A 25,951-nucleotide genomic window follows, 5' to 3' on the forward strand; every position below is an offset into this window, starting at 1 on the left:
TGCTGGGTTGTTGTCCTCCTACGGCCTCCTCCACGTCTCCTGGTAGCGCCTCCAGCCTCTGGACACTACGCTGACAGACAAAGGAAACCTTCTTGCCACAGCTCACATTGATGTGCCATCCTGGATAAGCTGCACTACCTGAGCCACTTGTGTGGGTTGTAGAGTCCGTCTCATGCTACCACGAGTGTGAAAGCACCACCAACATTCAAAAGTGATCAAAACATCAGCCAGAAAGCATAGGTACTGAGAAGTGGTCTGTGGTCCCCACCTGCAGAACCACTCCTTTATTGAGTGTGTCTTGCTAATTGCCAATAATTTCCACCTGTTGTCTATTCCATTTGCACAACAGCATGTGAAATTGATTGTCAATCAGTGTTGCTTCCTAAATTGACAGTTTGATTTCACAGAAGTTTGAATTACTTGGATGTTATATTGTGTTGTTTAAGTGTTCCCTTTATTTTTTGAGCAGTGTATGTGTGTGTGTGTGTGTGTGTATGTGTATATATATATATATATATATATATATATATATATATATATATATATATATATATATATATATACATATACACATATACACACACACATACACACACACAGGTGCTTGATAGAACAGGACCATGATATCCCTGTTCTTAATTGGCCAGCAAAAAAAAATTGTGAAGGGTATGGTGTTTGGGTATTGTGAAGAGGAAGATGCGATACACCAGACCCAACAATGCAGAAGAGCTGAGAGCAACCTGGGCTCTCATAACACCTGAGCAGTGCCACAGACTGATTGCAATGCTGCAGTAATCCAGGCTAAAAGAGCCCCAACTAAGTATTGAGTGCTGTACATGCTCATACTTTATGTTCATACTTTTCATTTGGCCAACATTTTTAAAAATGCAAATTTCTATAACCATCAAAATTAAAAGAAATAAACACTTGAAACATCAGTTTTCAATACAGAAACCAAATATCACCATGATATTGGAAAGCAGGGACAAACTTGATTTATTTACAGATGGAAGCACTCAAAACATATTGCCACCTCAAGTATCTGTAACAAGGATAATGACAAAAATGACAAAACCAGCCACCTAAATTGGATAAAATCTGATTTTTATTCATATTCACATTTTATAATGTACACACAAGGAAAGGGGAACATAAACTTACATACCCTAAGAGAGGCAGATTGTGGTTCTAATACCACAACAAGCAACATTTCCAACTATCTACTTAAGGAACAAGGAATCTGTATTTTAAAGCCAAAGCAACTATTTGGCAAAACATCACACTATTTCTGAAAAAGCTGCTGCTTCTGTGATGTCTGTTTAGTGACAATACATAAGCACTTTACTGTAAGTGTATGGAATATGCATATCAGATGTCAAGACATACACTAGTCATTTTGCTATTAACTAAGGAGTACCTGAAAAAATAAACAGAAAAATCCCAAACCTTTTACCAGACTTACAGCATCTCAACATCACAATGATATGATGCTCAGACAGTTAAACAATCAAAGAGCAAAGCATTAAGACAACCTGACATAAATTACACGGTTTTACAAGATTCAGCAAATCCAAGACCATAGTTTACTGTGCACCCCATCAGAGGCTACAAAGTACATAAGGAATGCTGGTTAGACGAATAATGCTATTTGTATTTTTCACAATAGATCATTTGAATACAAATATTAATACAAAAAACATTTAGCATGAAGACAGCATCAGCAGGACGATAAGAGCCATATACGAAAAAATAAGGAAGTCTGCTATGTTGATGCTGGAGAATAGTGTCAACAGATCCTTTCCTCATGCAAAGTAGGCTATTTTATACAATATGTAACATTCCTTTCTGAGGACCTGTGTAAATGTGTTACTAGTCCAGTGTCTGCACACAGCAAACAGCTTTCATTCGTGAAAAAAATATAGAAGGCATAGCTGCAATCCTGGGCAGCATGACCATTACATAGTGAAGTGCCTTGTGTAATCATATTCTATTGTCGGAATTACAGCTTGCACAAATTTCAAGAATATTAGAAGATACCTAAGAGTGATATTTAAGGAAAACAAATAAAATTATTGGTAATTTGTAATATTAACATTCTACTTAGTGTAATAAGAATAGTAAATGTTTATATATACACACACATGCATACATACACACGGCCAAAAGTGTTTAATTTTTCCAGAAAATGGCGCACTGATGCACCCTGAGCCTGCAGGACAACTTGACTTTCTTCAATACTTGATTGGGGCTGCTTATCCACTTTTCCGACTATTATGTGTTGCAACCTTTCATCAATTGTTCTCAGCCACAGTGCCATTGGTTGCTTCTTGATTATGTTGCGCACCATAGACATGTTCTGAAAAAATTCAGGGGCGCTAACAATTTTGGCCATGACTGCACACAGCCATACCAAGATTGTTCTGCACGTTTTCTGAATTAAGAAAGGATACATATGAACCCCAAGTTCCCCTCCACCTTCTGCCACCGTCTCAATAATCTTCTTCATGACTTCAGCATGCCTGGGGTGAGGAAAGGGGGGCATCATGTAATGTAGTAAAGTTTATTTTTTTTATTATTTATTTATTTATTTAACATATGGATGTTTCTTTGATGTTTGGTTGCTAATATGTTGTCTTTAGTTGCTGTGCAGTTGCTATGGTATCTTACATGCTTAGTGTTTCTAAGAGGCTTTAAGAGGCTGCTAGGTAGCTGCTATGGTATTGTGAAGTGGTTGTTATGATAGCACAGGTGGTTGCTATGTTGGTCCAAAAACATTTGGCTAAATGCTGGAATGCAAATATGCTTGGCTTAAAGAGTCCCGAAGCTTTTGCCCAAAAGATGATTGGTCCAATAGTTCATCCATGCACAGACAATACTAGAGGACAACAGAGAGAAATGAGGCCACACACACACACATTATCTTAGCTGGGTGTATGAAAGTACGCTCCTTTGTGACATCATATCTAAACATTCCGCCATATCTGCCACCACATTTTTTCAGTCATACACTGTAGCACTGTAAAAAAACAAACAAACAAAAAAAAACAACCTAGTTGTTTTTGACTCGGTCCTCTCATTTGACCTACTTAATATTGCCAAATGTAATGTATTCTCCTTACATGATGCAGAGAAGCTGGAGAAAGTTTTCTTACTCCAAGCTGGATAAACTTGAACGCTTAATGGATTTAAGCATAGCAGGTGATGTCTTTGTGTAATAAGGGAGGCCTAAGGAGGTTAACCCCCTATATCAAGGTGTGCACAATTAGTAGGCCAAAAAAAGAGATTTGACTCTGATTCAGATTTGATACTGGGGTGTGATCACAGAACCATCGTTTTGTTGCAAATAGTCAATAGGGTCACAAGAAACGTGATGAGGAAAAAAAAGACAAATTAACTGCCACAGATTTGAGAAGAAACAAGGGTGAAGCTACCAGGAACCCATTATCTTCCATTTCTGTTATATTCCAGAACTGCAACCTACATGGAATATCAAGAAGTACAGGATGTTTAGTGCTCAAAAACATAGCCAAGGTAAGGAAGGCTGAAACCCGACCACCACTGAACAAGACACATAAGCTGAAGCGTCTATACTGGTCCAGGAAATATCTGAAGACAGATATTTCAAAGGTTTTATGGACTGATGAAATGAGAGTGACTCTTGACGAACCAGATGGATGGGCTCGTGGCTGGATCAGTAACAGGCATAGAGTTCCACTTTGAGTCAGATGCTAGCAAGTGGGGTACTGGACCTTTTCGGGTTGAAGATGGGCTCAAAATCGACTCCCACTGCCAGTTTTTAGAAGACAATATCTTTAAGCAGTATTACAGGTAGAATTATGCATCTTTCAAAAAGACAATGCTCCATCACAGCATCCAACTCCTCTCTGCATGGCTAGCCAGTAAAGGCATTAAATATGAAACACTTATCTCCCTCTTTCTCACCTGACCTGAACCCAATTGAGAACTTGTGGGCAATTCTTGTTGAAGGAAAACAGTACACCTCTCTGAACAGTGTCTGGGAGGCTGTGGTTTCTCCTGCACAAAAAAGCTGATTGTCAACAGATCAAGAAACTGACATACTCCATTAATGGAAGGCTGTATCACTGTTTTTGAAAAGAAGAGTGGCTATATCGGTCACAGATTTTTTTTTATATGTCAGAAATGTTTATAAACAAAAAAAGTTTGTTGTTTGAATTCTGCACAATAATAGTTGCCCAATGATTGTATACATATAGATATTCTTCTATAGACAGATAGAATCTGACTTTTACTTTCTTAAACAATCATGTTTAAGAAATAAACATGAATAATTCTCAAAAATAAGACTTGCCTAATAATTGTGCACACAGTGTATAGCCAGTCCAGGTATTTAATTGGTTTCATCTCAATGATGCAACTAATGAAGCCCTTGATTTGAAGATTCTTGAAAACATGATGGTGCTTGTTTATGATACAGACAGGAACCAAAACTACCACAGCCATCATAGATACCGAGGATTGTGATTTCTCTAACTGACAGAGCACTATAATAAGCCTATTGTAGGGAAAAGGAAGAGGGTAACCATAACAACACGTGGAATGACATCAGGAGTTGGATGATCAGGGATCAGCATGCAAATGTGTCACAGAGCATTCTGAATGAATGGAGGAAACACCTGTCAGTTATCTAAGCTCCTCAAAAACAGACATCCAGATCTGTACACTGGGGTTTTGAGTGTACACTGATCTGTACACTGAGTTTTGTTAAAAAATGTGCATATCCTGAAAATGTTTGTTATTGTTTGTGAATTGCATTCAGAAAGACAAACATTTGCTTGTATAGGTTAACACTGCAATGGCTCATAACCAGCGATATTAGCTGGAAGCATGGATTCGGTGGTCAAAACACAGCTGTAACACACTCACAATTTATTACTTATTGAATGACAAAACAAAACACTGCACTTGTCCACTATTGTCCAACCCTACACAGAATAGGCTACACAGAATTGTTTCAGCTAACTAAGGATCAGATCACACATTGTGAAGATAAAGCCTCATATCTGAGAGCTTTGTTTCATCCAAGCTTGTTTTTCCTTTCATTCAAACTCAGTATGTCGCTAAACTCACAACTACAGTGGGCCCGTTTTTATTCAAACCTGTTTTCAGAACCCGTTTTTCATCACTCATCATTAAACTTCCACAGTGCCCCCACCCAGTGGCCATCTTCAATACTCATAATTGAATGAGCTACTTGGTCATGCACTAGACAGACAAAGAACAGAAATTTGACACTTCATAATACCTTCCTCATTTAGAGATATACACACCCTACTATGTACATTTATGCATTTGTTAATCTGGCACTGAACTATATCTTTCATCACAACTACAGTCTAAGCAAAAGACTTTCATGTTGCATTTTAAATTTTTGAAAATTGAAAATGAGAACATAGTGTTTGTATTTCAGTACCTGCATGGATGCACAGAGCACATGGCAGGAGGCGGCAAGTGTGGATGGTTTTCAATAGTAACAGTTTTCTTCACATGATCCTGGCTAATGTCTTCATACATTTGATCCACAGTGAGAGGCTGTCTTTCCTGTGGTACAGCACATAGGAAAAATATAACTGATATTTGAACTGAATAACCATAAAAAGCTATTAAAAATAACTAATATTTGAATAATGAAGTTTAAAGTGCTCTCTATTTGAAAGAAGAACCTCATCATATCCAAAGAGCCACAGCCTGGGAGTTTGATAGTATTTATCATAAGTGATGTACAGGTCATAGGTTCTTGTCTGTAGAATGGCATCTTCTCCGCATGCCTCAGCCTTGCATTTGGTTGTATCTGCAATTTTACTTGTGTCAAGGGTGGCCTATACAAAGGATGACACAATACACAAAAATAACTAAGTGATAAAATAAATCAACACTGACTAAAGCATTATTATATAAGCAAGAACAGAATGCATGGAGAAATTGTGATCTCAAAAGTACCTCATCTGTTTCCAAAAGCCCACTTTCTTCATATTCTGAAATACACAGACTAGGTTTACATTAAATTAGCAAACAGTAAAGCATCATTATTATCATTATCCTACTAAATTTTCTAAGAGAATGAGGTAGAGAGAGAAAGAAAAAATAAGGTATGTGTTTTTATTCAATCCTTGTCTCCTCTACAGTGAAATTCTTGGCATTGCATTTAGGCACTGTGCTTTTAAAACAAAAGTTATTTAAAAAGTTTGAGACCATCACAAAACTATGGTCTAATGCAAGTACCTTCCATATCTGCTGCTTCCCCTTCTTCTTCTTCATCATCATCATCATTGTCACCATCTTCACCATTTCCACTTCTAACATGCACATTCATATTTATATTGTCCTTCAAAGGAAAAGAAGCATCAAAATAGCACAAGAGCTGATGATATCCAAATGAAATGACAAACAAATTGTGTCTTAAGTATTAAATAAAAATATATATGATCCATTTATGTAAATATATTTATATTGCAGTCTTATTACATTCCTTTGTATTAGACCCACTTTGTTATCCAAGGCAATTTCCCGAACTGCCTCTGTCATTCCGGTCACACCTGGCAAAGTCAAAGTAATGAATTCTTTAAAGGTGACAAAGAATGCCTTTTAAATGACAATATTATAAGCTGTTCATGGATGTATAAATATTCAACATGTGATTTTGGTTTGGACAAAAATTCTTAAATACCATTTAACAAGTATATTACAGTTTTTGCTTTGGTTGAGTAGTATTATTTTTTATCCTTTTTCAGACTCTCATGTTCTCAAAGTACCTCTTGCATTCAGCCTTGAATGGCCTTTGTTTTTTTTTAAATGGCCGCGTACGTACACACACACACACACACACACACACACACACACACACACACACACACAAAGTGCCATGTACTGTTTATTTGTGAGCTAAATGATTTAATTTAACTATTTGCACTACTTTCAGTCAGTTTGTTAGGAAAAAGGTAACTGGTGTTGAAAAGGTGCTGAAACTGTACTTATTTTACTTTAAGAATATTCTTTAATTATGTATTAATTTTAGTTAAAAAATGTTAATAAAAAAATTTATTTTTTGGACTGTAAAACTTGCTCTAGTGTTCCTCCGGGTAGTGACTTGAATTTTGCATTGTTTTATTTATTTATTATATTGATAAATGTGTTTTAATCACTTTATTTCTTTTACTTTAATTTTTTAATCTTTTGCGGTGAGGATTTTATGTTTGACAGTAAAGCTGTTAACACTAAAGTATTTTTTTTTTTACTTAAGTGCATTCTATGTGTTTAAGAAAAGCAGTATTGGAAAAGCAGTAAGGATTTTTTTTTAATTATTATGAAGAAATTATTTTAATTCCTAATACATTACATATAAACATACAAAAATATGTTGTTTGATTAATCGACTAATCAAAAAAAAAAAAAAAAAACGAAAAAAAAAGAGAGGAATTGTTAGATTAATCAATCAAAAAAAAAAACAATGTTACATGTTACAGCTTTGTTTTGGTTATGCAGGATTTTCTTTTAAAGGAAAGGAGTTTTTCAGGCTTACAGTATGTCAGTTCCACATACCATGTTCTATTATTCAACTAGGCCAAGATAAATACAGTTTTCCATTCTAAAGCACCTTTAAGTCTTATGTATTCCCTTCACACACATTATATAGTTGGAGTGTGTCTCACCAGAGTTATGATAGGTGTCGACCCATCCTCCATCCCCATCGTCTTCTTCTATAATGGCTTCCATCTCATCAGAGTACTCCATTTGTTTACAACGCTTGTAACATGGAACTGAGAAGGATCACAACTTTTACATGCTGTTTTTTGACTATAATTCTATGCAAACAAGTCATGGTTAAATCTAATTCAATTAAATTATGTCTTACCATTTCGAGTTAATAGGAACTGCTTGTCTTTGGGCAAATATGGCTTCACTTTTGTTTCTTCCCCAGATGCCCTGCAGGTAAACACATTGCACTTAACAATGTGCTATTATTGATCAAGTACAAACAATTCACCCTAAGCAACCCTAAATCAACATTCTAAAACAGTAGCAATTGCATCCAGTTGCACCAGCTATACGCAAATATGCTCATAATGCAACTGTGAACTATGTTAAGTAAGACAAAAGTAGGTCAACAGTTCCTGGCACCTTGAAATTATGTTTAGGTTACTCTAGGGGTGGTCAATATGGTAAAAATAATATATGACAAAGTTTAAAAGATATTTTCACGATGCACAGACATGTTTAGCAGATTTTTGAAACTGCTAGCAATACACTGTCTACATCCTATGTTTAGTACATACACATTTTATTTAAAATTTGCATCATGCCAATTAATTAAACTGATTACTTATGCAAACCACAACTAAAACCTAGAAGCTTAAGAGGTTTACTAAGCGAGAAAACAACTTAAATTACTTTAACAATGCACAAAGATCGGTGAATCACACTGCTAGAGCAGATCTCAAAATATGAGGCATATAGTTCAAAGACAATGGCAAAATGTACAAGTGCCAGGGACTTGTGCACTGAAACCTGGAGATAAGTACTTACCATTTCCATGTGGGGCAGTGATGAACTAGGTGGTCTCCAGCAGCAACAAACTGCACAAATTCAAGAAACATTTACAATCTTATATCACAGCGTGAAAAGTAATAGAACATTGAATATTCAATTCTTTTTTAATTTTTTTTTTTTTACCTCTTCTGGAGTTATAACTCCAGTTTCCTTAAATTTGGATTCCTGCAATAAAACATGAGGCACAATGAAACAATGACACTGCAAAAGGGTTACAGGGTAAACATTTCAGTTATGGAAGGGATTTTCACATGTAAATGAGGACCAATCTAAAAATAAACAGCTGCTCCATGCCTATCCTAAATTTACTTGTGAGCATTCTTCACTGGAAAAACTTCAGCAGGTTAAGATAACATAATACAGTATGTTCACACAATAAGGTAAAACTGAGAAGACGGAGGCAACAAAATAACTTCAATATCTCCAACACACACAATCATTCACACACACAAACACACTCATAGAGAATAACGCATCAATCATCTATAAAGGTTCTAACAAAATGATTATAATAACTCATTAATCTACTGTCTTCATACTAGTTTTAAGACTTTTTTTTTTAAATAAAGGATAAAGTCAAGCATAAAGACAAAAATAGATTGAGATTTGTAGTTATAAGTGACAGATTATGTATTTGAGCTTCAAGGAGATAATAGTTTATAATAGAAATAAGTTTTTTTTTCCATGAGCATAGGTCACACTAAAAAGTCAACTCATACTGAAAGATTAACTGATCCACAATTAAAGTATCTGACGATATTTCAAACCACACTGCGATAAAATCTCATTTGAAAATATTCACTTTACTGCATGTGCAACCACATAAAAAGTTTATATTTGATTACATATTTCTTTGTAATGCAGCAATGTGGTCCCAGCCTCCACATTTTATAAATGTTTGTGTACTGACAACAGCAGACCTGTACATTACAAATATTGGATATAAACATTGTCCCAAAATACTATACATAAAACATGTTAACAAACAGCTCTATCAAACAAGCAAGAGATATCAAAACCAACACATCTGTAAAAGGGAGAATCCAGAGAGAACATCTTATGTAATCATTTTAAAATTGATTTCTTTGGCCTTACTAGACATGCACTATTTTTATGTCCTATCTAACCCATGTGTAATGATGGAATGTAATTATTTCTTAAATGAAATACTTTTTATTAAAACATTCAGACATTGTACCATTGTACCATAAAACTCTTTTAAAACATTAAGGAAGTTAACAATGATGGGTGACACCATCAGACCTGTTATGTTATTTAAATGGAACAGAGGGCCAAAAGAAGACATGTTTAGCAATAAACCATTTAAACTGTTCAATGCCAGATTAATCAAGCAGACAAAATGCTAGCTAGTAACATTGCTTTGAAACCATTTGAGACCATATTCTTAATATACATTTTAGTGTTAGTCCACAACAGCCCTCCTTACACTCATTGAGAGCCTACAGCTAAGAAAATACAACCCTCTAATTTTGATGATCATGATATATGAACATGAATAGGTTGACAAATAACTGAACCTTGCCTTAGCTGACAAGGAATGATCCCATATAAGACATGTTCGACTTACCCAATACACAAAATGATTGTCTCAGGTACATGGCGTAATGTAGGCCTTTGGATTTTACAACTATCGTCTGACAAAAGAATATACAAATATAAAATGTACTCTCGCCACAACTTAAAAGAGAGCATTTAGCTAGCTATACTTGCTAGCAAACAATGACTGGTCAACATGTCTCGGCTTACCTTCAGAACTGGTGTTAGGAACTCAGCCACTCCCAGAGCTGTGCCTTTCACTGAATTAATCACGTTCTGCATGCTGACAGTACACGACCTAAACAGTCGATACGCTTAACCCAAAAAGTCGCTATGATTTTATTCAACGATTCCAGAAGCAACTGACGTTTTTAGCATAGAGTACCTCATATCTCAAACCACATGACCGAAGTCACCTGACTAGTACTTCCGGTATAAAATCTCGCGAAAATTCATTGCTCCGTGAAATGACCAAAACATTGTGATTCTAGCACACTTGGGCAGATTCCCAAACGAAATTCTGTTAAAATAAAAGTCACCCCTAAACCTGAATAAAATATTTTTTTAACTATCTTAATTGAAAATTATAAACTAGTTTAAGTTTACAACCATTTAAAAGCTTATTAAAATTATGTCCAACTATCAATAATAACAGGTATTAGGGATGAATTATTCTATACTTAGAGTTGCTGAGAAATACAGTTTTGCGCTGGTACTTTATTAACATAATCAGGACACATAAATCTTTAATAAAAGTTGCATTATGAAGGAAAATATACAGCTTTCAGCCACTGGTACCATGTTTTATACTAGGCGAATACACAAAATCAGTGGATTTGAGGCATTTTGGCTGTAATGTCTGTACGAAAACTAGTGTTGCTGGGAAATACAGTTTTGCGCTGGCACTTTCTATATACAATCTGACACAGGACACATAAATCAGATTTTAGCCACTGGCATCATGTTTTATACTAGGCGAAAACACGAAATCAGTGTATTTCAGACATTTTGACAACACTAACAACACTGATACTTATTTAGGCAGATTCAGGATGATTGTCAGTGGAATTTCTCAAGACAAACACAAATCATGCAGAAATCATTTAATGAAACAAGCAAGTGAAACCTCTTAAGAGCCCTGCAGAGTGCCTGGCTTTGCACTCGACTTCAATAGTATCACACCAGATCTTCCATCCCCTGCTTCGGTACACACTTGCCATCTCCTCATACTTAGCCCTCTCAAAAGCTTTTTCCATCCAAGCTTTTGCTAAGCGTAGTCTCTGCGGTGGCGGTAGGGAATTTGAGCTGCCTGCTTAGGTCCACCTTCAGCTGCCAGTCCCTTGCTGTTGCCAGAAGCCTCCTTACCTGGCTTGGGCACCGTTCTTCCATCTCCCTGGCTTTATCAAAGGTAATGGAATACTTTGCTGGTTGTTGCTGACTGCTGAAGGAGATTTGGGGCAGCAGCTCAAGATGTGTTCCAGCGATCCTTTTCTCTGGCACAGTGGGCACATCTGTATTTCTGCCAGGCCCCAGCAGAAGAGATCTTCTTTATTACGCCCTCCACTTCTACTCGGACCTCCTCCTGGACTAAGTGATGCCTTTCTTTTCCCTGGACTTGGTTGTAGCAAGGTCGTGGTTTGCTACCAAGCCCAGCCCGTTCTGATGCCACTACTCCCACCAGTACACTGTGCCAAGACTAAGCTTCTGTCTGATTCACCTCTTCTTGAGCTCTCTACTTCCTGCCAGTCCTCACTTCAAAGCCCACCATGACGATTTGGACATCATTTGACTTCAGACTACTGAAAGGGAGTTGCAGCTTGGTCTTCCTCGCGTACAAGGCAATGCTGCTGAGGCTACATAGCAGGCCCAGCCACCTCCGCAGGTGTTGGGTGACCTTCCTCTCAAAGCCCTTGACGGTGGTCATTGGCACACCGTAGACCAGCAGGGATCAGAGCAGACATAGTATAATGCCATGCTGGGACATCCAGGCCTTGAACTTGTCTAGCAGCCCAGACTTGTCCACTGCTGTTAGCCAACATCCACAACATCCCAACAAATCAGTTGCTTGGAGTGAAGTAGTGTCCCCCAGGGTGCAGTCAAAAACCTTTTCGCTGACCAAAGGTATCTGGACACCTCCAAGAGAGAAGCAGAAACTGTCAGTGACAACCCCCCTCTTCAGTACCAGGGATTGGGACTTAGCCAGCTTAAAGTCCATCCGGGTCCAGGTGATGAGACGTTCCAGGCCTTGAAGGATCCATCTGCAACCTGCTACTGATGTTGTGGTCACCGTCAGACTGTCCATATAGGCTCAACTCAACCTCCACGGACTTCACCAGCATATTCATAGCAAACAAAATCACTGAAATAGTACATCCCGTGATAATGCCCTTCTCCAACTGATGAACTGCAGATGTTGTTGTTCCAGATGTGACTCTCATACTGAAAGAGTTGTAATAGATGAATGTGGTCCAGAATGTGGTCCCTGATCTTGTCTGGGACATGGTGCCAGTATTGTTCTGATTGGTATTGCAAGAGCACAGCTCAACAGTGTAGACTACACTAAAATTCAGACATCTGAAATTTTGAATGTACCAAGAAAAGATGGTAAAAAGAAAACATAAATTAAAATCAATAATTTGCCACTTGCAGACCTTCAAAGGCAGTTAGGTATCACCAACTCTTGGACATAACTGCAAAAGATTAAAAGATAAAGTTAGAAAACTTTCACTGTTGGAGATGCCATCAAAAGACTTTGAACTAAATTTCTGCATCTTTAAAGATATAACGTTATCTTTATATGATAAACACAAGTGCACATGAGATAACTTCTAAAATTAAACATTTTGTCAGTGTTTACTGTAGAACTCATATTAATCAATTGCGGTTTAAAGAAACTAAACATAGTTTTATTGACAGTAATCAGATCAGTAGTACAGGCATGGACAATTATGTGGTTTCACTGGAGACCACAATAAGCACCCCTAGTACCATACGGTTATCCAGAGAGACACTGTGGATTCACCAAATATTGCTAATACCTTCACCGTTATCAAATATTGCTATTTTGTTGTGAGGGTGTAAAAATATGTAGTTTCATCAACCCTGTTCAAGAGTTTTAAAAATCAATGAGCATTTTGTAATACTACTACTACTACTACTACTACTAATAGTAATAATAATAGTAATAATATCAACTTAAGAACCAATTCATGAACCAAGAACAGAAAACTGCATAATAACCAACATTGCTTGACTGCTGAAAAATCCAGCTCAACACCAGCTTCTGTTCGTAATTGATTTCAAAAGCTGGTCCTTGATGGTCAAGGTGGTTAAGAAACTGCTTATTCAGATGAAAACACGGTATGCTGGAATCCTGGCAAGTAGGTTAAGCAGCTTAGCTCTCGACCAGCACAGTATATGATTTCATTTGAGTTTGATGGTTTAGCTGGTCTATTAGTGTGACCAAGGTGGTTGACCAGTTTGGTCAAGCTGTTCAAATAGATACACTAGCGTGGTGAACAACTGCTTCACATATTGATATTAATACCACTTGACTACACTGGTAAATCTGTGGGTTAAGATCCTGCAGTCTAATGGCATCAGTTCAGTGTGTGGTAGCATTAGCTTATGTGTAGCAATATTCATATTTTGACTCTCTAATTACCTTGTAATTCAGACGATTCAATGATGCATAGGAGAAACATACAAAGAACACAACATATATGGTTCTGAACATATTTATTTACCACAGAATGGAACAGAGGTAAAAAAAAAGGTAAAGTTTATTATTAAGATTATTTAAACAGGCCTGGACAAAAATGATGGTACCCCTGTGATGGTACAATGTGGCCAAAGGGACATGTTAAATCAAGGTGTGTCCACTAATTAGCATCACAGGTGTCTACAATCTTGTAATCAGTCAGTGAGCCTATAAATAGGGCTACAGGTAGTCACTGTGCTGTTTGGTGACATGGTGTGTACCACACTCAACATGGACCAGAGGAAGCAAAGAAAAGAGTTGTCTCAGGAGATTAGATTATAGACAAGCATGTTAAAGGTTATAAGACCATCCCCAAGCAGCAAAGAGACGGATAATATGAATGGTAACAAAAGAGTCCAGAAAAACTTCGAGCTCAAGGAACATCAGTGTCAGATTGCACCATCATTGTACAGCAGGGTACAATGAAATCTCAAGACTATCAAGGGATTCTAGAGAGAAACTGCCGCCCAGTGTCAGAAAGCTTGGTCTCAGTCACAGGTCATGGGTCTTGCAACAGGATAATGACCCAAAACACACAGCTAAAAACACCCAAGAATGTCTAAGAGGAAAACAATGGACTATTCTGAAGTGACCTTCTATGCCCTGACCTAAATCCTAGTGAGCTTCTTTGGAAGGAGCTGAAACATGCTGTCTGGAAAAGGCACCCTTCAAACCTGAGACACGTGGAGCAGTTTGCTCATGAGGAGTGGGCTAAAATACCTGCTGAGAGGTGCAGAAGTCTCATTGACAGTTGCAGTAATTGTTTGATTGCAGTGATTGCCTCAAAAGGTTGTGCAACAAAATATTAAGGTAAGGGTGCCATAATTTCTGTCCAGGCCTGTTTCATGAGTTTACTTTTTAAAATAATTCTGTTGAAGCAAGGTTGAAAAGCTATTTCATTGGTTAATTTTCATAGCATTTTTATTTATTATTACTTTTTTTTATTTCTGCGACCATTGTTGGTTTTTCTTTCGTTAACCGAGGGGTACCAACAATTTTGTCCACGTGTGGACAAACAATTTATCTCTCTATCACAGACTAAGCATTTACCACTGTTTCAACATATCTATTTTATTAATGCAGATTAATCATAGTTAAATGCTCTAAAAATTGTAAGGGCGTGTCCGATTGCAGAATGATTATCAGTGACTTTAAAAGGGCAACATAAACAACCTCCATCAGTAGTGGTGCTGGTACGGATATAAAATTTTAAAATATACATTTAAGGAAATAAGCAACACAAAATGTGATTATCTCACAGCATGAAGCTGAAATTGCACCTTAAAATTCAGCCTCTTATAAGTACTGCAAATTCCAGTAAGAAGAATAAATTTCATTGACATTGTTTGATTGTTTGCATAAGTCACCACATTAGAAATGTTATATTGAGGTTATGTGACTAAATTTCTAGAAGCATGGCTGACAAAACCAAATATTTCCATGCTGTTTTAGTGAATAAAGAAGGAAAGATTCCACAGGAGTGTGTGTTGAGCATGGAGCTTAAACTAGGACACAAAGTTTAACACTGAGCTTAAACCGGCAACCGTGTGACCAGTATGACGGACAAACTTGTGTTGATTGTGATTGTTGATTGGTGTTGCTTTGTTTTAGGGATGTGCCATGGCGCCGCAGGGCTGACATTTTTTTGCATTTAAACTGTGTATACACTACAAAAGAGATTTAGCTACAGAATTTACTGAACTGTTTGGTGTCCAAGTGGTGTTCTGAAAATTAATCAAGCTTTATAAACAATTGGTTCAATGGCAACTCAAACAGCCCATCTTGATAATTTAATCAGTAATAAATCATCATATTCAAATTATTCAAAAAGCACCACTAAAGTTCAGTCTACTGAATTTAAGAATTTTAGAAATTCAATGTTTTATGCCCTAGATTATCAGGCAGAGGAGGTGGAGTATGTATAATTTACGAGAATACACTACATATTATTCAGAAACACTGTGACACCTTCACTTTGTTTGAGACTTGGCAGTGTTCCACAATAAAGTTATAATAGTAGGAGACTAAATATTTATTTAGAAAAAGCAGACGATCCACGAACAAAGGCGTTTGCATCAATCTTAAATTTTGTCGGCATCTTACAAAACATAACTGAACCCACAGCTAGATAGATTAACAAATGGTCTAGAAAATACCTTTCGATTAACCTAAGACAAAGTGGCACCACTAAAATGTAAAATGACAAGGCAAAAAAAGCTCGCACCGTGGTACAGTGATCAATCTCGTACCTGAAAACAAACTATGCGGAAACTAGACCGGAAATGGCGGACAACCAAACTAGAGGTGTTTCTCCTGCCTGGAAAGACAGCCTTAGTGAGTATAGAAAGACTCGCTCAACGTATTTGGCCTTGATGATCGAAAATAACAAAAAAACAATCCCAGAGTACTTTTAATTTCTAAGCTTACTAAAAGCCAGGCAGATCCTCAACCTCAGATCCCAGCTACTTTAACAAGTAATGTTTTTATGAACTATTTTAATAATAAGATCCAACAAATCCAACCCTGCTTATTAAATCAAACATGGCCGTCACCTGGTGTAGCTGTTTTAGAACAGAACTTCTTCCCACTTCCACATCCAGAACTAGAAAAAATGATTTCCTCAACAAATTGTACAACCTGTACACTCGATCCAATTCCCTCAAAAATACTATAATAAATACTCCCAATTATAATCAGCTATAATATAGTAAATTCATCCATTAGCTTAGGGCATGTAACCAAAACCCTTAATTTAGCAGTCATAAAACCTTTAATCAAGAAGTGATTTGTGTATTGTGTAATTACAGACTCATCTCAAACTTAACATCTATATCCAAGATATTAGGAAAAGCTGTGGTCCAACAACTCATAACTGAGTAAGAATAACATTAAAGCAAGGTTAGAGCCAGGTTAGAACATGGTTGGAGTCACAGGAACAGCCCTATCATGGTTAAAATCATGTCTAACTGAACGCTACCAGTTCGGAAAGGTAAAAGATTTATCTTCAAATTCCACAAAAGTAAGATATGAAGTTCTATTTTAGGACCACTATGATGTACATTATATATGTTACCACTGGGCACAGTTATAAGCAGACATAATGTTAATTTCCATTGTTATGCAGATGACACACCGCTCTATAAATCAGCCAAACCTGACGATAAAATCTAGATTAAAGAAAACTGTGGAAAGAGGACTGTGTAAAGGATAAGTATAAAGTAGTAATCTTAACCTCAACTATGTTGAGAAGGTTTATAAATTGAACATCTATAGATAATCTATTGAGGGCTGTCGAAACAAACAAACAAAAAAAACTTCATACAGTTGATATACACACAGGCATATTAAAACGGATGATTTGGAATGAACTTGCCCCATTATACCAGCTCCACTTACCATATAGGAGCACTTTGTAGTTCTGTAATTCCAGACTTTAATTCATCAGTTTCTCTGCATACTTTGTTAGCCTCCTTCCACTGTGTTCTTCAATGGCCAGGACCCCACAGGACCACCACAGAGCAGGTATTATTTGGTGGTGGGTAATTGTGTTTGAGATTGATGAAACCTCAGTACAGACTGGGCACCACCACATAATCCCCACCCAAAAGATATTGCCATACCTGATGTGCAGCTGCCTCATCTGAGTGAATTTTGGCACAAAATGGTCAAACCCAGACATTAAATTTTCTCAGACGATTGGACTTTTAAAACCAAATTGTAGCAGAGAAATCTTTTTATGCCTTTTAGCTTAGGCCATGTACCCAAAGCTCTTAAATTGGCAGCCATAAAACCTTTGATAAAAAAAAAAAAGTTCATTTGTGTACTGTCTAATTATACAGATTATTTTTTATTGCCTTTGATCAAGGCTGTGTATCAGTGCAGATCTAGAACAATATTTATGAGGTGGCGAGAGGGGAGGCAGGGATTTTTGAGGGGTGGCAACATATTGCAGATTTGCAGAGGAGATTCGGGCTGTGGAAGTGAGTAGAAGGCTTTTAGCCTTTCTTCTGCAACTAAGTTTTGCTTTATATAAGCTACACCAGGTGACAGACATGTTAGATGTAATATGGAGGGTTGGATTTGTGATCTAATATATTCTATTTTCTTACTGAAAAAGTCCATGAAAGCATTGCTGGTAAAATAGCTGGATTCTGAGGTGAGGTATCTGCCTTATTTTTAGTATGTTTAGTAAGTATGTTTTTGTTATTCTTGATCGGCAAGGATTGTAAATGTCAAATTGGCCATAAGTTTTTTTTTTAATTCATTGGTGCCAGCAGGGGTGGCAAGGCTTTCTTTTATGATGGCATTTGCCACCCTATGCCACCCCGGTAGATCCGCCCATGCTGTGTATCCTTATTAGTACTTCTCGAACGCAGTGCAGCTTTTGATACAATAGACCACAATATTCTCCTAGAAAGATTAGAGAACATCAAATCATATTTAACTAAGCATTATCTGTTCGTAAAGGTAAAAGATGTATCTTCAAATAATATAAAAGAGATGTGAAATTTTGCAAAGCTCTATTTTAGGGCCGATATTATTTACATTATACATGTTGCCACTAGGCACAGTTGCGTGCATGGCGTTAAATTCCATTGTTATGCAGATGACACATAGCTCTATTATCTAGATTTAAATCTATTTTTCATCTCTGATATAAAGAAAATTGAGGACTTTGTAAAAGATGTTAGAAAGTTTCCTATTGGGTGCAAAATCCAGAAATAAACAATGTTAAATTTAACAGATTTTTCTGTTATTCGTGGTTCAGCAGCTAATAATCTTGGCGTCATAACAGATTAAGATCGATCATTTGACCAGCATATACCTAATATTACTACAACAGCTTTTCGACATCTTTGGAACATAGACTCAGCAGGAGAAAGAGCCTTTTCAGATCATTTTTGGGGCTCATACACAGTATAGGCTTAAAACTCTGATGGATGCCTGCCAATATTTTGGGATTTCTCTTTTAACTCAAGTAGTACTTTGTCTAATCCTGTTCAGATGTGCTACATCACCTCCAAAATTGCAATCTTACTACTTTATGACTTGACCTACCAAGTGATGTTGTATCCTCGAGTTTCAGCAGTCATCTAAGGTTGATTCTTGCACCAAATGTTGTATGTAGAAATCGGTGTTTATATTGGTGTGCTCCTGTCACATAATTTACTTGGATAGGTTAACGCAAATAACCACTTCGCAAAATTATGAATAGTATTATGTAGGTGTTTACATTTATAACAGCTGTTCCACCAGTGCACCTGCAGGTGGCACTAGTGCATTTGTAGTTTATGTGAAGAAAGTCATATTATTAAAAATGCCCAAAGCTAAGAGACGAATTTACTATTGTTAAAAGAGGTCTAATGATAACTTCTTCTTACCTACTTCTTTTAGTAGCTTTAAAGTGTACAGGCTGTACAATTTGCAGAGGAGATCATTTTCTTCCAGCCCTTGTTCTAGAACTAAGTGTTGCTTATTTCAGCTACACAGCTACACCAGGTACGCCAGGTAATATAGCGGATTGGATTTGTCATTTGTTGACATTTTTATTTTTTTATTATTGAAAAAGTTTATAAAACATTGCTGGTTAATGTAGCTGGAATCTGAGAGGTTCAGTATCTGCCTGACTTTTAGTAAACACTAAAAAAATTACAACACCAAATACAATGAGCGAACCTTAATGCATGCTCTTCTACACTCAGTAAGGTTGTCCTTCCACAGTGTGGAACACTTCCAGCTTGGTTGACCTCCATGTCTGCTCTATTTTCTGTGCCATTTGTTTTGATGTAAGGGGTTAATTACTGTACGAGGGAGCAAGCTTTTTTTGCCTTATTATTTTACATTTAAGTGGTGCTGCTTCTAGTAGATTGAGAGGCATTTTCTAGACCGCTTGTTCTGATGGAGAGTAAGGGCTGTCAATGGGGTTATTGAGCGCTTTAGACAGTGGTGGGGATGCAAATTAACATTTACCCTAAGATGTAGCTCAGAATATTTGAGTTATCAATGCTAACACCAAGGGTTAAGGCTAAATCCAGGGTATAATTATAGTAATGTGTAGTTACATTTTGGGTAATGCTCACAAGGGGGACCCATCCTCCTCTGGTCAAAACTATTTATAAATTATTGATAAAGGTTACCAAACCATCTATACTGTTTAACTGTTCTGTTCATAATCATAAAATATTAATCATGGTGTAGTAGAACTTAATATAGTCATGGCAGTGATGGTCAGAGAAATGATAGTTAATAGTGGTGATATTAATAGTGGCAGATAGTTAAAAGTCTATTTAGGTTTTAACATGGTCATTAGACAAATAGCAGTGGTAGAAGGGTGTGCTGCTGGTCTGGCATGGGTGGTGGTGGGGCGGGGCCTGCTGGTTGTACTGGTAGGTGGCAGCTGGTCTGATGCAGGTAGAGGGGACCTCAGTGGGCAATCTTTCAGCAGGTCGGGCTGGGTGACCATTTACTTGGAGAAGGTAAAGAGACAGAGTTAGTTCTGAGAGAATTTTATAGAGAGCAGAGAATGTTGAGCAGTATCGGAGTGTGTCTGACGACTCAGTCAGGACTGACTAGGTTTAACAGCCTAATTAAAAGGAAAGAGCCAGACGGTAACAGACATGGGAGCTCCCTGAAAAGCTAGCTTCCATTTGCTCCACCATCCACAAACCTGAGTGATCGCATGCAAGGAGCGAAACGACAGCTCCAGCATCTCAGTGTACTACAATTCCCTGTGCCCGCGAACCCCTGGACCTACAACATTAATTACCAAAAGCTAAACTAAACAGATGCATTTTCAGCCTTTAAAGATTGAGACTGTGTCTGAGTCCTGAACATTATCTGGAAGGTTATTCCAGAATTGGGGGGCTTTATAAAAAAAAGGCTCTTCCCCCTGCTGAGGTTTTCTAAATTTTGGGAACTACTAAGAAGACAGCACCCTGAGATCTAAGTATTCATGATGGTTCATAATATGTAATAAGATCCCGCAGGTACTCAGGAGCGGGGCCATGTAGGGCCTTATATGTTAATAGACGAATTTTGTATTCAATACGAAATTTAACTGGGAGCCAATGAAGTGCTGGTAGAACTGGACTGATATGGTCACATTTTCTAGTTTTAGTAAGACCCTGGCTGCAGCATTTTGAACCAAAATGAGGGAAAAAAGAGGGCATTACAACACCATCAGACTTCTCAACTCCAGAGACTGAACTGATGTTTTTTTTTTCTGTTCCATTCTCTCTCTCTCTCCCTCTCTCTCTCTCTCTCTCTCTCACTCTCACTCTCTCAGACAACATGGGAAGCATTTTTGCACAAAGCATTTTGCACAAATAACCACTACCTCACTGGACTCAATATTTATTGCACATTGCATGATTTGCACACTACCCCTAATTATTTATTATTCTTTGTCTGTATTGTGTTGTATTTTCTGTCTGCACTGTCTGCACCAAGCTGGCATCCATGCTGGGGAACAGCTCCCAGCACATGCATGAGACTCTGGTAGCACTGGGCAGCTCCTTTTGTGACAGGCTGCTTCACCCCAAGTGTGTGGAAATAAAAAATAAAAAAAAACATTTCTTCCTGAAACCAGTGTATAAATTTGCGCACAACCACAAACACTGACATGAGGGAATGACTGGGGAAAACTAACAGGTGGAAGGGGGAGTGAGACTCACTCAGCCTTAACTCAAGATACAGGCAGTCTCTAAAGCTCAGATTGAGTCAGAGATCCTGCACTCAATAACCCTTAACATTATATAGCCCTTTGCCCAGGAGTTCTAGTCTAATACAGACCATCTCAACATCCTTAACAAGCTGTTACAGACCTGCTTCTGACACTAGTATTGAACTGGATTTTAACTGGAATAAATTGAGTAAGGGACCGGGGGAGGGTTAGGATTAGGTTTTGGGTTGATGTTAAGGTTAGGGCCAGGATGAAGGTTGGAGTTGGGGTTAAGGTTATGATTAGGGTTAGGTCTAGGGTTAGGTAAGGTTTAAGTTTTGGGTAAGGCTGGGTTAGGTTTTGCTTAATGGAAATTAAACCTTCAGATTTCACTGTTCTAACTGCAAAAAAGTAAACATTTACATTTACAATTATGGCATTTAGCCGACGTTCTTATCTAGAGCGACTTACAAGGTTACTTGTATTACAGAGGTGGGGCAATGTAGTGTTAGGAGTCTTGCCCAAGGACTCTTATTGGTGTAGAGCAGCACAGTCATCCAGACCGGGAATAAAACCCCAGTCTCTGACATGGTGTAGTAGCTCACTGGCAAATAGTGGGGTTATCTGGAAAACTGTTTCAGCCTTATTTAGGTCAATGGAAATTGAATGCATAATATAAAATATATTAGTTATAGAGTAGTTGCCTATAAGTATTGTAATGGAAAAAGTTAGTATCTGCCACATACATCTTCATACTAGGCTACATACATCTGCTATGTCCTTGCTAGAGTGTGACGTGACATGTGCAGGTGTGATGGATTGCTTACAAACCAACAGGGTCTCAGAATGGTACATGTTTATACTTCTCATCCAACCACAATTAAATTCACACTTTCCGGATGGCGCAATTGATCTGGATAGGGTTTTATTTATTTATTTTTAAATGACCAGCTAGAATGAAAACAAACTGGAATGAAGGAGTAACCAAGCTATTTTGAATGTAAGTAGAAAGAATAGAAAGTACAGATAATTGTGTGGAAATGTAAGGAGTATAAGTAAACAGTTAAAAATAATTACTGTAGTATAGTAAGTATAGATAACCAAAATTTCTTCTTTTGTAAGGTAATGAAGTATTTGTACTTCATTACTTGACACCTCTGTCCACATCTGAAACATTTAAGCTTCAGATATTTTATTTAGAAAGGGGCATTGTAACACTATGTGAAGCACAGATAGCTCTGGGAACTACCACTTATGAGTTAACTTGCATACCTTGGTGAAACCCTTTTTTCTACAGTTTTTGCATTTTACCATGATAGTTGGACAATTTCTGCTGGTTGGTATTCGTCTGTTTGTGGCAGTCCTGTGTTGGAAATTTAGCTGGGCAAAGTCCTCTTTTCTCTAAAAAACACATACAGCCTGTACTGATGCATTATAAACTGATTTAGCTGAAGAGAGTAGGGTGTAGTGGTATGCAATGCAATCCGATACAAAGTAAATTTTGGGCCAGCAATGCCAATACCAATATTTTTTACTTATAGGGGAGAGCAGTGGGACATGAGTTTTGAGGTGAATCTATTATCAATATGCTAAATCTGAATATATTATGATCACTGTTCCACTGTTAAATGGTTTAATTATGTGCATGTTAACAGCCAGTACAGCGCATATTTTTTATTACTGTAATGTTTTTAAACTTACATTCTTTCATTCAGTCTGAGGTTTTTGTTCAGAAGCAATTATATAATGACATCTTTGGGTTTTTGTAAAATAAACAAAGTGCACAAAATTATTACTGGAGAATAAAAACATTCTTTATGGAAGTGTTGTTTTTTGCTCAAATATAAGATGTTATAATAACATGTTAACACAAAAGGCCGTACAGGCAATGACTACTTTCAGCCTTGGTCATGACTAAAATATTACTTTCACTACTACCTGCGAATGTTTTGCCTCTCTGAAATGATTCTTCCACTCTCTCCAAGCGGACAGGTTTAATTTTGACATTGGTGGGGGCATAAAAGCGGTCACAGGGGGCCCTCTGGAGGCTTTTTCCATTTATGATAAACTTCTTATTGCAATTTCATGCCAGTGTCAACACACTCATCAAGTGAATTTGTTTTTTGTCATTATGTTCCAGAGACAATAATTACACTATTATGCTAACCGCTGTTGCTATCCAAGGATTCCCTCAGTTTTTCTCACATCTCCTCACAACAGGAAACAGTGATGCATACCAATCATAAACCGTAAAATTAACAGACGCCATCTTGTGCACAGAGTGAATTAGTCATTTTGACTTGCACGTCTAAAACGTCTAAAATGCAAATTAAAATGTAAATGGTGTAAAAATAAGACGAAGATGGTACATTACCTGTGCATCAACAATTTTATATGGTGAGCTGGGTTATTTTGATTGTGTGAGTTGATTTCTCCACTACACATTACATCAGCCCAGTACAATTCTGAAGTACGGCTATTGACACTTATGTCAGCTTAAGTTGAGAGTCAACTCACATGCAGTTGGAAATATAGATTGTTATGCCACTAAATGCCACTACAAAGTACAAAACGTCATGTCATGTTACACTTGAGTGCTAACCAGTAGATAAACCGTTGCGAGATGTTAGTACACCAGCTCCAATATGCTCCAAACCTTCTAAATAAGACACAGAAGTTCTGGGATTCTGTTCTGTGGCGTGATGAAACAAAAGTGAAACCTTTCAGAGCTTTGGATCAGCAGTATATCTGAAGGAGGAAGAATAAGGCATGCGCTGAAAAAATAAAAAAAAACACAAAGTCATCAATGCCTTTGTTTCAGAAGATGTTCTGGAAAATACTGGAGTGGTAGTTACATTGGTCTGACTTGAACCTCATAGAACATCTTTGGTGGGATTTGAAGAAGGCGGATGCAGCACAAAAACCCAGGAATAGTAGTGAACTGGAGGCCATTGCCCATGGCAAATGGGCCAAGATTCTCCAAGAACATTGACAGAGGCTGGTGTCTGGTTTTGCATCATGTTTACAGCAGGTAATTAAAACATTAAAAGTGTGCTCTACAGAGTACTAAAGAAACTACTGCAGTAATCATTAAAAGTGGCATTTTGTGTTTAATTTGGAGGAACCACTTGTTATATTAGTTGTGTTGAACAAAACATTTTTGCTAATAAACTTAATTTGCAATGGGGGGTTAATAATTTCAATTGCAACTGTATGTTTATCATTATTACACAGCCTTTTAGTATTCAAAGACTATACCTGAAAAAAACTGTGCTGTAAAAGAAAACTACCTGATGTTCAAATGAATTTCCTCAAACCATGTCCAACATTGAACATCATCATGTGCATGCTAAACTCATGCATAGATAGTTTTAGCTTTACATGAAATGGACTTTTAGTAGTGCAATTAACCTTTTTTTCAACTATCAATCAACCATCAATACAGTGTAAAAGGTTCAGCAAGACATTCTATTCTAAAGAGTAACAAGTCACTACATTAAGATCTACATTAATATATCAAATCCAGCCACAAATAAAAATGTTTTCACACTGATTAATATTTATAGGCCTCCAGGGCCCTACTCTGAATTTTTTAAAGAATTTAGTGATTTTGCTGCAGACTTGGCAGTGTGCAGCAACAAAGTTATAATAGTAAGAGACTTTAATATTCACTTTGATACAAACGCCTTTGTTAATGGATCGTCTGATTTTTCAATTTTAGATTCTGTTGCCATTATACAAAACGTAACTGGACCCACACATTGCTGTAATCATACCCTAGATTTAGTCCTGACCCTGGGTGTTAGCATTGATCAGCTAAATATTCTACCTCAAAGCTCAGTAATATCGGATCATTATCTAATCTCCTTTGAGCTACATCTAAGGCAAAATGTTAATTCGTCTCCCCAACACTGTCTAAAGCGCACAATAACACCAATGACAGCTGTACAGTATACTAAAAATCTCCCACCCCTATCAACCTTAGCTTACACTCCGTCAGACCAAACGGAGCTCGTTAAATTAACAAATGATCTAGAAAATACCCTTCGATCAACCAAAGTAGCACCGTTTAAAAATAAAATGATGAGGCAAAAAAGGCTCGCACCGTGGTACAGTGATCATACTCGTACCTTAAAACAAACAGTGCGGAAACTAGAGCGTAAATGGCGGACGACCAAACTAGAGGTGTTCCACTCTGTGTGGAAGGACAGCCTTAATCAATATAGAAAGGCACTCATTAAAGCTCGCTCAGTGTATTTGGCCTCGCTGATCGAGAAAAACAAAAACAATCCTAAAACAGTTCTTTTTAGTGAGATCTCTAAACTCACTAAAAGCCAGGCAGATTCTCAACCCCAGATCCCAACATCTTTAACCAGTCATGTTTTTAT

General features: G+C 37.3%; 1 protein-coding gene across 1 annotated transcript; it reads right to left on the reverse strand.

Annotated features, from left to right (window-relative positions):
* Nucleotides 1-1,087: 1,087 nt before the first annotated feature.
* Nucleotides 1,088-10,560, reverse strand: atg3 (autophagy related 3). The gene is made up of 12 exons (XM_072683927.1): nucleotides 10,354-10,560; nucleotides 8,710-8,751; nucleotides 8,563-8,612; nucleotides 7,892-7,962; nucleotides 7,689-7,796; nucleotides 6,526-6,575; nucleotides 6,262-6,364; nucleotides 5,980-6,014; nucleotides 5,703-5,858; nucleotides 5,453-5,580; nucleotides 2,451-2,519; nucleotides 1,088-2,037 (listed from the first exon to the last, which is right to left on the reverse strand). Exons 1-12 carry the CDS (start codon nucleotides 10,423-10,425, stop codon nucleotides 1,956-1,958), a joined length of 966 nt encoding a protein of 321 aa, XP_072540028.1. The 5' UTR covers nucleotides 10,426-10,560; the 3' UTR covers nucleotides 1,088-1,955.
* Between the last annotated feature and the right edge of the window lie 15,391 nt (nucleotides 10,561-25,951).

Source organism: Salminus brasiliensis, chromosome 7, assembly GCF_030463535.1.
Source record: "Salminus brasiliensis chromosome 7, fSalBra1.hap2, whole genome shotgun sequence".
Classification (NCBI taxonomy): domain Eukaryota; kingdom Metazoa; phylum Chordata; class Actinopteri; order Characiformes; family Bryconidae; genus Salminus; species Salminus brasiliensis.

Coding starts and splice junctions, on each gene's coding strand:
- atg3 (XM_072683927.1), bottom strand. CDS start 10,425: ATGCAGAACGTGATTAATTCAGTGAAAGGCACAGCTCTGGGAGTGGCT. Junction 6,576..7,688: donor CGACACCTATCATAACTCTG/GTGAGACACACT, acceptor TGACTTTGCCAG/GTGTGACCGGAATGACAGAG. Junction 2,038..2,450: donor GGGGAACTTGGGGTTCATAT/GTATCCTTTCTT, acceptor TATCACTCTTAG/GTATCTTCTAATATTCTTGA.